Source organism: Mercenaria mercenaria, chromosome 6 (genome assembly GCF_021730395.1).
Source record: "Mercenaria mercenaria strain notata chromosome 6, MADL_Memer_1, whole genome shotgun sequence".
Lineage (NCBI taxonomy): Eukaryota > Metazoa > Mollusca > Bivalvia > Venerida > Veneridae > Mercenaria > Mercenaria mercenaria.
The window spans coordinates 85,015,961-85,028,364 of record NC_069366.1 but is presented as its reverse complement, the minus strand read 5'-3'; the positions used below and the strand labels follow the sequence as shown (position 1 = coordinate 85,028,364).

Genomic DNA, 12,404 nt, shown 5'->3' with positions numbered 1-12,404 from the left:
GTGTTTCGAATAAGAAAACTTCTTCCAGGTTCTTATATTTCAAATCTGATAAGCAAAATAAATCAAATACATGATCATATCATTTTCAACAGCTGAATATTCTCGGTATATCCTTAAATATTGAAAAAAAAGAAAACAACAAAAAACACACACAGTTTCATCAAATTCCACATTTCAGAAAACATACTTACAAAGACATGCAGATCTACCTTAATCAAATAGTAAAGAAAAAGCTCTGTAAAGATGTAATACTGGTTTTCTCCTGATATCTGACACTACATCAAGGCACAATTTAAAAAGTTTATCCAAACACATCTTAATAACTGTATAAATGGACTTTTCCACCATTCCTTGCAGAATGTTCAAAATATAATTGTGCAACTTTGCTGTATATTTCCTGTGCAAGAAGGTATGACCTAACAAAATGCGAGAAAAAACTGCTTTACTATTATCACTGCAATGTTTGAAACCCTATTCAATCACTTTTCAGTTCAGTTATTCAATCACTTTTCAGTTACAATTTACCCAGTAATTAAAATGCGTCTCTGCCAAAAATAAACTTTCTACAAGTATCTTTTGCATAAGAACCTTAAATCTTTAAATACAACCTTACTATATTCACCGGGTATGATTATTACCCAGCTCTTTTTTTCTGCTATAAAAGACATCAAAAAGAAGAAAGAACAATTTTATTTCAAAGGATGACACAATTATGAATTATTTTCTGTGTATTTATATGAATAATTGTAGACAAATATTCTTGGCAACATCAAGAGCACCACAGATTGGCATATAAATACGGTAAAAAAAAAAAACAAGTGCTCACAAAAATTTCAACAATCTTTAAATTTGTAAATTACTTTTTATTTCGTCTTGTTTTTGTTTGGTTTTACACTGCACTGATATGACTATAGGTCACATGTGGACATTCCAGTTTTTAATGGTTGTGTGAGACTATAGGCAGGTGATTCACATATAACAACCTTAACCTTTCTGTCACTTAGGTGTCTTTCATACATTAAATTGAGCTTTTCTTTAACAAGGAAATTGTTTCATGTTAATACAATTCACCGGATACTAGAGTAACATGTAAGTACAATTTAAACAATATAACAACACAATAAAATACTTATCTTTTTCACAATTAAGATGGGAAATAGCTATTAAGGGAGGCGAGAAATAATCATTTAACAATTATTGTAGATCCTTGCACACTAAATACAACAAAGCTGCCCATTTTTCACCATGTTATCCAACAAGACAATATAAACAGTAAAAATCTATTTTTAAACTAGATATGTGTCCATAGGACGCTGGGGCCATCATTCCCCGTCACTGTAGGCATATTTTTGACTAAATAAATGGCCATAACTCCATTTTCTGGTCTTGTGAAATCCTAATTTAAACATCAGGTGCACAACATTATATGCTGAATAACAATCCCGTGAGGTTTAATGACTGTAGGTCAAATACTTTTTGAGATCACAGACAGACAGAAGGAAGGGCCGACAGACAAACAAGGGCGACCCTAAGAGATACTGCAACCCAGAATTTTTGGGGGCATTAAAAATAAATACTTTTCTTTGAAAATAATGAACAGTGCTTCAGACCAAACTATGATTTATAAAACTTTTTTCAGACATTTTATCAAATCAAATGTACCCATAAGCTCAAGTTTTCCTTGCTTTCACTACTAATACTTAATGTCGAAATTTATAACGAGAAAATAATTAAGGTTATTGAAAGACAAGTAACGACAATCTCATTTTTCACTCAACTAGAGTCTAATCCTACTGAAATATTCAATTGCACCTAGAGCTTTTGATTTCAAGATTATGTGAGTGAGAAAGGAAAATAACTTTCATGGGTCCTAAAAAACTAAAATTACTTCTTTAGCCCTAGAAAGAACTTAAATTTATATCAGAAATGACTGCTCTACTAAATGTTTTACATTCTAAATTAAAGCTTTTTATGATTTAATGCTTATACATGATGGACTAGACAGAATAGATAGAACAGTCAAGACTTCTTTTAACTTGGTTTTGTGTCGGTTTTATGGCCAACCAACACATTACAGAACATATGGCGCCAAACATGATTGAAAATGAGCCACGCCATGAGAAAACCAACATAGTGCATTTGCGACCAGCATGGATCCAGACCAGCCTGCGCATCCACGCAGTCTGGTCAGGATCCATGCTGTTAGCTTTCAAAGCCTATTGCAATTAGAGAAACTGTTAGCATACAGCATGGATCCTGACCAGACTGCGTGCATGCGCAGCTGGTCTGGATCCATGCTGGTCGCAAACGCACTATGTTGGTTTTCTCATGGTGCGGCTCAAATTATTATTTTCCATCTCATTTACATTGAAATAAAAATACGAGCTGTGGCATCAGAATTTTTCTAGCTGCTGGAGTTACAGAGATACAGTAAAACCAAGTGTTCAGGCCCTTGCCCTTACCTTGTAACTACCTGCTTCCAATTTGTAATTATATGAATACTAAGTTGCACTATGTGACAAATAAATTCTCTATAGACACGTTTTCTTTCAACCTGTTTTCTGAGGAAAAAACTTTTTTTGCGACTATTATGGGATACCATAAATATATGTTTCATTTCTTCCGAGACAAGACCCGAATCGATATCACTGTAAACCCTTTGTCCTTAAATGTAAATTAACTCATACTGATAGATGTAATTATTTAAATTAATATTTTTTGTCAATAAAAACAACACATAAAACATTATTTCAAAGAATAATGAACTTTTGTACAGTAAAGCATTAAAACATATACAGTAGTACTCTCTTGAATAATACAGTTTTTATTCTATACCTATTTTTCTCTCCCAATCAACAATTTATGTTTGTACAATGTGAGCATACAACCTATGTCCATATTGGATACAATACACCAAATAATCCCTCATTAACGCCCCTCCCCAATATTTCCAATTTTTGTAAATTTCAGTTAAAAGTGATTACCAGCACTTTGATAGTGCTACAATTGCTAAAATTCATTTTGTTACATGTTAAATTTGTAGTTTATATCTACTAAAAACGTATTTAATTAATTAATAAACGCACACCCCTTTCAAAAGATGTAACGTCCCAGGGGCCATTAAAAAGGGTATATATGGTATTCCATATTGGGCAATGCAATTTTGGCACAAAATCCCATGTAAACTTAACAGTAAGTGCCATACACAAAGTTATTTCATGAAATTCAACTTCAAAAAATGCTCCAATGCACTGTTCTTTCAGTATTCATTTTTATCTGTCGATTACGTCGAATAGAGATGAAACCATGCCCATTTGTTCTGTTTTTAGTTTTCAACAGAGAACATTAACAGAGAACAATAAGTATACAATGAAAAGATTATAAATCTGGACTTGTACCCATTCCTTAAAACTTAATGAGCTCATCTAGAGGCTCCTTAAAACTGTTTTTAGATGGGTACTCATCCAAATTTATTCTCATACCGTACAGAACAAATTTAAATAAGCTAATATAATAATCTCTTTCTTTTTCAGTGAGCTCTTTCCTGTAGTACTAACAACTACAGTACTATGACCAACTTTCTTTGAAGTCTTCCACTGTGAAAAATCCGTATGTACAACAATACTAAAACAGCATATATAGTGCATCAGTACCAGTCTACTAATACTAGAAGTAATCTGAATTCATATGGAACCAATCTATATATAATCATTGTACCAGACTGCACAACCAAGTGTCAACACACTAGTTTATATGCTTTCTAAAATTGTACATAAAATAATATAGCACATGTTTGTTCTATACAGAAACTCTATGGTTACCAAAAACTAACTAATATTGCACACAAGTTTCCCTCCTTCTCCTCTATCCCACAATTAAAGCACATAAACATCTATCTAGCTGCCATACAGTAATACACTTATTACTCGGTTATCTTCTCTTCAAGGTAGTTCTGTAGCACCGGCGGGTGTGACAATACCTAGCTTTCAAATTCTTTCAACACGTCAGGCCATTCTTATTAACAACCTGCATCAAACTGTATGAGAGAATTCGAGAATTCCTTTTCCACAAATTTCAAAGATGAAAATGTGATTAAGCTGATATACACTATGGACAACACAAGAAATGAAGTATTAAGCTTTTAGCACCCATCGTATTCTCAAGAGGCAATCAAAGCATATACAACTCAGTCAACTCTCTTTCTAGCCTAGCTTCTCTATAAAAACTATGGGAGACATTTTTTTCTTTAAATCAGTGGCAGTCAGCAGACACAGAAAAATACTGCAAATCTGATCACACAATGATCTTCCGTGTAGAAAATGTGTTGAAATATCTCAGAAGTGTTTAGACTGATTTATATATTCTCTAAGCCACATGTAACTTATGCTTATAAATCAGCTATCAGACAACATTATAAAATCAGATTCCCCATGGTGCTTAATGCTTTTTTAAGCTTCAGACTGACTCGGATCATCAACATCAATGAGAGGAATGAAGCATAATTCCAATATGTAACACACAGAATGACAAGATTTAACCATGGTCATGGAGATGCATGCTGTTGATCTTGTTGTTGTTGTTGTTGTTGTTGTTGCTGCTGCTGCTGCTGCTGCTGCTGCTGCTGCTGCTGCTGCTGCTGCTGGGGCTGCATCATACTTCCCAATATTGACCGTAGTAAGTTCTCAACTGAAACAACAATAGAAAGTGTATGAAAATAAACTTATCACAACTTTGATGTTACAGAAAGACAACCCCAATGTACCTCTCAGGGCAAAATTTCAGGTACAGGGTGGGCACTGGGGTAGAAGCTAGCATTTTCATAAGCAAGCTGGATAATTTTCTCTCAGGGAAGAATTCTGCTATCAAAGTGAGGTTCCAAACCACAGCAGTGAATGGCAAGTGATTAGAAGTCAGCAACTTCAACCATACAGCCATGGAGGCCCACTGCAATGGAAGTTATCTTGCTGGTTCAATTGAAAGAATTTAAATTATTTCATCTTTAGATTAACATGCTTCACTAAACAAGAGCTGTCACTATTGGTGACAAATGCCCCTGAAGCATGCCCAGAACTGCTGCAGTTGTATGCGCAAAAAAATCACACATCATTTCGTGACCTTGACCTAAGAGGCCCGGGTCATAAGCATGTTTCTCAATATGGTTAACATTTGTGTCAAATTATTTTCAAATCCCTTGATAAATGGCAGAGTTATGGACTAGACAAGAAACACCTTTGACTTCTATGTGTGACTGTGACCTTGGAGCTAGGGGTCTGGGTCTTGTACATGACATGTCATCTCATTATAGGGAACATTTATGCCAAGTAATTTCAAAATCCCTTCATCAATGGCAGAGATATGGACCGGACAAGAAACAGACCATGTTAACCTTTAACCTCTGTGACCTTGACCTTAGAGCTAGGGGTCTGGATCTTGCGCACGACATGTCGTCTCATTATGGGGAACAATTAAGCCAAGTAATTTCAAAATCCCTTGACAAATGGCAGAGTTATGGACCGAACACAAAACAGACCCTGTTAACGTTTGTCTTCTAAGTGTGACCCTGACCTTCGAGCTAGGGGTCTGGGTCTTGCGCATGACACGTCGTGTCATTACGGTCATTATTTATGCCAAGTTATTTCAAAACCCTTTCATGGATGGCAGTTATGGACCGGACAAGAATTTACCAGATGCACGGACGGACGGACAGTGCAATTTTAATATGCCCACTTTCCGGGGCATAAAAAGATAATTTAAATTTACAATGGTAAAGTTTAAACAATAGGAAACTAGAGTTGTCACAAGAGTGACAAATTATACCCCCACAATATGGCCTTGTCACAGAACTAAGCCAATGTCAAAGCCGAACTTGCTTGACCTTTGACCTACTGACCACAAAATCAACAGAGGTCATCTGCTAGTCATGATCAACCTCCCTATGAAGTTTCATGATCAACCTCCCTATGAGGTTTCATGATCCTCCGCCCAAGCGTTCTCAAGTTATTGTCCGTAAAAGGTTTAAATGACCTTTGGCCTTTGGAACTCAAAATCAATATGGGTCATCTGCCTGACATGACCAACCTCCAGATTAAGTTTCCTGATCCTAGTCCCAAGCATTCTCAAGTATTTGTCCGAAAACTGTTTAAATGTTCCGGGTCACTGTCACCTTGACCTGTGACCTACTGACCTCAAAATCATTAGGGGTCATCTGCTAGTCATAACCAACCTCCCTATCAATTTTCATGATCCTAGGCCCAAGCATTCTTAAGTTATCATCCGGAAACCGTTTAAATGTTCCAAGTCACTGTGACCTTGACCTTTGACCTACAGACCTCGAAGTCGAACTTGACCTGCATTTCAAGATGTTACACCTGTGTACCAAAATTTATGATCTTAGGCCCAAGCGATCTCAAGTTATCTTCCTGAAACCATTTAACTGTTCCGAATCCCTGTGACCTTGACCTTTGACCTACAGACCTCGAAGTCGAACTTGACCTGCATTTCATGATGTTACACCTGTGTACCAAAATCTATGATCCTAGGCCCAAGCGTTCTCAAGTTATCATCCGGAAACCATTTAACTGTTCCGAGTCCCTGTGACCTTGACCTTTGACCAACAGACCTCGAAGTCGAACTTGACCTGCATTTCATGATGTTACACCTGTGTACCAAAATCTATGATCCTAGGCCCAAGAGTTCTCAAGTTATCATCCGGAAACCATTTAACTATTGTAGAGTCCCTGTGACCTTGACCTTTGACCTACAGACCTCAAAGACGAAATTGACCTGCATTTCATGATGTTACACCTGTGTACCAAAATTTATGATCCTAGGCCCAAGCGTTCAGTTATCATCCGGAAACAGTTTAACTGTTCAGGGTCACTGTGACCTTGACCTTTGACCTACTGTCCCCAAATTCGAACTTGACCTGTATTTTCTGATGTTACACCTGTGTACCAAAAATTATTTCAATTGGTCAATCCTTTCTTGAGTTATCATCCGGAAACCATGCAAAACCAATGGACCAACCGACCGACAAGCTCACTTCTATATACCCCCCCAAACTTCGTTTTGTGGGGGTATAAAAACATATGTACTTTTGGTAAGACATACCTTGGTTATTTGGGCCTGCTTGTCCTGGAACTATTACTATACTGGGCGATCCAAACTGTGTCTGGGGGAGCTGGGTCCCTGTGCTGGGGTTGTTACAGATGATTATCTGGGGTGTCGGAGGATTCTGACTTTGGTTTAGTATGGAGGCTAAAAAAAGCATGGCTATATCAATAAGCAAGGTGAAGGTACGGTGAGGCAAGACTGCAAAGTCTACTGTCAATGTAAAACAGAAACTACTGGTATGAAAACTTTAATTACTATAAATTCTAACACAACCTGATTTCTTTTCTTATGAAACAAAGATGGCTGAAAATCATGTGTTATTACCTTCAGACTCTGAGGTAGAACCCATTCTTTAATTACATTTCAGTTGTTTTTCAACAATCACATTCAACTAATTCTTTAGACTCTGAGATAGAACCCATTCTTCAAATAAATATCAGTTGTTTTTTTTTAACTATCATATTTAATGAATTCTTCCATAGCAATTCAAGATGTAACTTACTCAATACTGACGACTGACCAGAATTTGATTGACTTGTTGTTAAAGCTGACAAAGGATTTGCTGCAGGTGCTGGTAGAGTCTGCTGTGTCTGCTGCTGTTGTTGTTTTTGCGTCTGCTGTTGATTCACCTGCTGAAAAAACTGCTGCTGGAGTGCCTGTTGCTGCTGCTGCTGCTGCTGCTGCTCTTGAGGCTGTTGGTAATGCTGTTGCTGCTGCTGCTGTACTAAGGACTGATCCTGACTCTGTTGCTGAAACATTTGTTGTTGTTGTTGTTGTTGTTGCAACTGCTGGTCAGGAAATATATGTTGCTGTTGTTGTTGTAGTAGCTCATTCCCATTTCCTGCCTGCTGCTGAAATGACTGCTCATGTTGCTGTGGTGGTACAAACTGCTGTGGTTCCTGTTTAGGTACACCAGCTTGAGATAACAACTGTTGAAGAATGGTACTGATCGAGTCATTCTGGTTTTGGACTGGACTCTTCAACTGTTGTGCAAAACTTGCTTGCGGACTGGCTAGATGAGGCGGATGATGCTCTATGCTAACTGGCATAGACTGTTGTAAACCAGTACTCTTTATGTGATCCTGGACCATACTTGACATAATGGTTTTCTCCAATGTGTACGTATTTGTCAAATCTGACATATGATGAGTCGTATCATGCACTGTGTTAGACAATCTTCCACCATACAGGCTCAACAATGGCTTTGTGTCAGTATTCATTGTCTAAAAATAGGAAAGGTTTGCTTAGAAACTCAACTTCCAAACATTCCATATGAAATTCTAAAGAATATCATAAACTGCCTTCTAAAAACCAGATGGTTAGAAAGAAAACAAAATAAACTAGGACTATCACTAAAAGCGATTACTAATTCATTGTGTGAAAAATCTGTTTCATTATATTATTTTGAAAACCATTTCATGTGAGGCAAGTCTTAAATGACTGTGTCTGCAAGAAGACATAAAATGAGTGCCTACCTGACTTGTATTCCATGATGTCAGAACATGGGAAGGAGAAAATGGCATCCCAGTCTGTTGATTGTGGGCAGTAAGACCAGGTGAGTACGTAACACTTGTATTTGATTCCGAGAACTGAATAGTCCCGCCCATTGATGGAGATGCTGAAGTTACGAACGGTATGCCAGGTACAAGAGAAGTATGACTCATCTCAGATACTGTAGTGTTATATTCCATTACTTCTTCAGTTTTATGTGCCACCTCAGAATCACTATTGTTAATCTGCATGTCTATATTAGAGATCCCCGCTTCCGTCTTTGGCACAAACCATGCTGCTTTCTGATTGGCTAAAGTATGAATGTTATGATGTTGCAAACTTGCTGGCGGGCAGGTCAAAGCCTCTTTCAAAAATGAGTGCTCAACAGTTTGGGATTTTTCGTTTGTATTTTCACTTCGTTGGGCTTGTTGGGTGTCGGCTGCAATCAGCAGATGGTTGTTGACTGTTGTTGGTGCCGTATCACTTTGTGAGGTCAACATCCTTGTTGAGATCGTTTCATTCCCGCTAAACATTGGGTCCGACTCTTTTAAAGCCATAGAAATATTCTGAAGGAACTGCGACACAACACTGTCTTCTTTAGAACTGGTTGCACCTGTCATTCCAATATGTTCCGTGAATAATCCTTCATTTGATAAACGTGGTGATTTTATTCGAACAAAACTATTATCCATCTGATTTTCATTAAATTCTTCAGCATTCATTGACGAATAATTCAGGCTGTTCATTTCAACATTTAACTCATTTTTTTCACCGTTTGTATTTTGAACAGAATTTTGTTCAGAATTCCAAGTCTGATTTGTGTCAATATTTTCTTGTCCAAATGTCTTCTGCTCTAAAGAAAAGTTGCTGCTCTGTGCATCATCATTTCCTTGATCTTCTGCAAGTTTCTCATTGGTCGTCAACTGACTGCTCTGGTTCCCTTCCCTTGTGCCTTCCTCCATAGGCATATAATTAGCTGATTCCGGCATGCCAGAAATGATGCCGGGAGGCAGCTGGAACATCTCAGAATTGCTGGAGACCTGTTGAACTTGCTGAATCTGCTGATTTAACTCTAAAGCTTCTACAAGAAATAGAAAAAGAAACTCAGTAAATATATAATTACAAAAAAATACACAACAATTTTATGCCAAGATGTATCCCAAACATCCTACAGTTTGCATTCTGCATGATTTAGATCAAGATTTCCATAAACCTGAACAGAAGAACACCAAAAGACATACACTATATTAGTTACATTATGAACATAACCTGACCAAACACGCGACATTTTCCATCTAACTGACATCTTGTATTTTTTCTAAATACTGTGTAGGTATCTTAATTAGTGCAGGGAGCCAAATCTTTTATACAGCACAGTAACTGCTGTAACTGACTAACATAACAAGAGCGCTGCCAAGCGGGGCAATATATAATATATAATTAAAAAAAAATAAAAAAATTCTAAGTCCACAAAAGAATTCTTACCAGGTAAAGTTATGTCAAAATACATCTAAAAATTGGATGTACCATCCATGTTGTACCACAGAAAAGTGGTCTCGGTTTTTCCCTACAGCCAATAATAACTAGAGTTGTCACAGGAGTGACGAATTATACCCCCACAATATGGCCTTGTCACAGAACTAAGCCAATGTCAAAGCTGAACTTGCTTGACCTTTGACCTACTGATCTCAATATCAATAGAGGTCATCTGCTGGTCATGATCAACCTCCCTATGAAGTTTCATGATCCTCAGCCCAAGCGTTCTCAAGTCATTGTCCGGAAAAGATTTAAATGACCTTTGACCTTTGGAACACAAAATAATTAGGGTTCATCTGCTGGTCATGACCAACCTCCCTATTAAATTTCGTGATACTAGTCCCAAGTGTTGTAAAGTTATTGTCCGAAAACCGTTTAAGTGTTCCGGGTCACTGTGACCTTGACCTGTGACCTGCTGAGCTCAAAATCATTAGGGGTCATCTGCTGGTCATAACCAACCTCGCCATTAATTTTCATGACCCTAGGCCCAAACGTTCTCAAGTTATCATCCGGAAACCATTTAACTGTTTCATGTTACTGTGACCTTGACCTTTGACCTACTAACCTCAAAGTCGAATATGACCTGTATTTAAACATGTTACACCAGTGTACAAAAATTTAAGATCCTAGACCCACGCCTTCTCAAGTTATCACCTGGAAACCGTTTAACTGTTCCGAGTCACTGTGACCTTGACTTTTGACCTACAGACCTCAAAGTCGAACTTGACCTGTATTTCATGATGTTACATCTGTGTACCAAAAATTATGATCCTAGGCCCAAGAGTTCTCAAGGTATCATCCGGAAACCATTTAACTGTTCCGAGTCACTGTGACCTTGACCTTTGACATACAGACCCCAAAGTCGAACATAACCTGTATTTCATGATGTTACACCTGTGTACCAAAATATATGACCACAGGCCCAAGCATTCTCAAGTTATCATCCGGAAACAGTTTAACTGTACAGGGTCACTGTGACCTTGACCTTTGACCTATTGACCCCAAATTCGAACTTGACCTGTATTTTCTGATGTTAAACCTGTGTACCAAAAATTATTTAAATCGGTCAAGCCTTTCATGAGTTATCATCCTGAAACCACAAAAACCAACCGACCGACCAACCGCCAAGCTCACTCCTATATACCCCCGCAAACTTGTGGGGGTATAAAAAGGTTTCAAAATAAGCTATTTATAGTAACAAAAAAGGGAAGTAATTCGAAAAAAATTAATTGTAAGAGAACCAAAAGGGATCTGCCAAATAAAAACAAGAGCACTGCAATGCATAGCAATATATACAATGCAAAGTCATATATGACCTTTGACCCTTAAGTGTTACCTTGACCTTGAAGCGAGTCATCCAAAATATGCGCTCTGCACATCGCCTCAGTGTGGTGAACATCTGTGCCAAGTTTCTTCGAAATCCTTCAAGCAGTTCAAGAGTTACAGAGCGGGCACAAAACACACTCATATAACCTTTGACCCCTAAGTGTGACCTTGACCTTGGAATGAGACATCCAAAACATGCGCTCTGCACGTCGTCTCAGTGTGGTGAACATTTGTGCAAATTTTCTTTGAAATCCTTCAAGCAGTTCAAGAGTTACAGAGCACACACGAAACACACTCATATGACCTTTGACCCCTAAGTGTGACCTTGACCTTGAATTGAGACACCCAAAACATGCGCTCTGCACGTCGTCTCGGTGTGGTGAACATTTGTGTCAAGTTTCTTTGAAATCCTTCAAGGGGTTCAAGAGTTACAGAGCGGACACGAAATTGCTAATGGTCGGACAGACAGACACAGGGACCATAACATAATACGTCCCTTCGGCCGTACAAAAACAATTTTGCTTGCAACATTTTCCCCTCGCTTTTGATTAACTTAAGGCAGACCTAGGTCAAATGACTTTAGAAACAGAAGTGTCCTACCAGGCGCAACAAATGGGTAATTCCTCTTCCTGGACTCTTCCACTGTGTCCATGACATCCTGTTTGATTGTAACAGTTGTAGGATCCACTGTAAAATATTCAGCAATGATTATATATAACATCCTGTTTAACACACAAAGTTTCTATAGACGACATCCATGGCAATTCTTCATGACGCATTCATTAATTATAGCGTTGGTAAGTCATAAAATTAATTGTTCACGATGTGATCGCCAGTGCTTCAACCAAAATTTGAATTTGCTGATAAATTCTGACATCTTTACAATGCTGAAATAAGCAAAATATATTGTTAGGCAGCCTGGTATTGCTACTGTTAAT

At 37.8% G+C, this 12,404-nt stretch overlaps 1 protein-coding gene across 3 annotated transcripts in view; it reads right to left on the bottom strand.

The window, feature by feature from the left end:
• Window positions 1–501: 501 nt before the first annotated feature.
• Window positions 502–12,404, bottom strand: part of LOC123549887 (nuclear factor of activated T-cells 5-like) — a 94,820-nt gene continuing 82,917 nt past the window's right edge. For 2 of the 3 annotated variants that reach the window (XM_053546514.1, XM_053546516.1), the window contains exons 11-15: window positions 12,067–12,153; window positions 8,589–9,685; window positions 7,616–8,336; window positions 7,111–7,257; window positions 502–4,686 (exon numbers count right to left, since the gene is read on the bottom strand). In XM_053546514.1, coding sequence (XP_053402489.1) covers window positions 4,544–4,686; window positions 7,111–7,257; window positions 7,616–8,336; window positions 8,589–9,685; window positions 12,067–12,153 — 2,195 coding nt within the window. In that variant the 3' untranslated portion in view covers window positions 502–4,543. The remainder of the gene's footprint in view (window positions 4,687–7,110; window positions 7,258–7,615; window positions 8,337–8,588; window positions 9,686–12,066; window positions 12,154–12,404) is intronic. The other variant, XM_053546515.1, reaches the window with a different exon arrangement.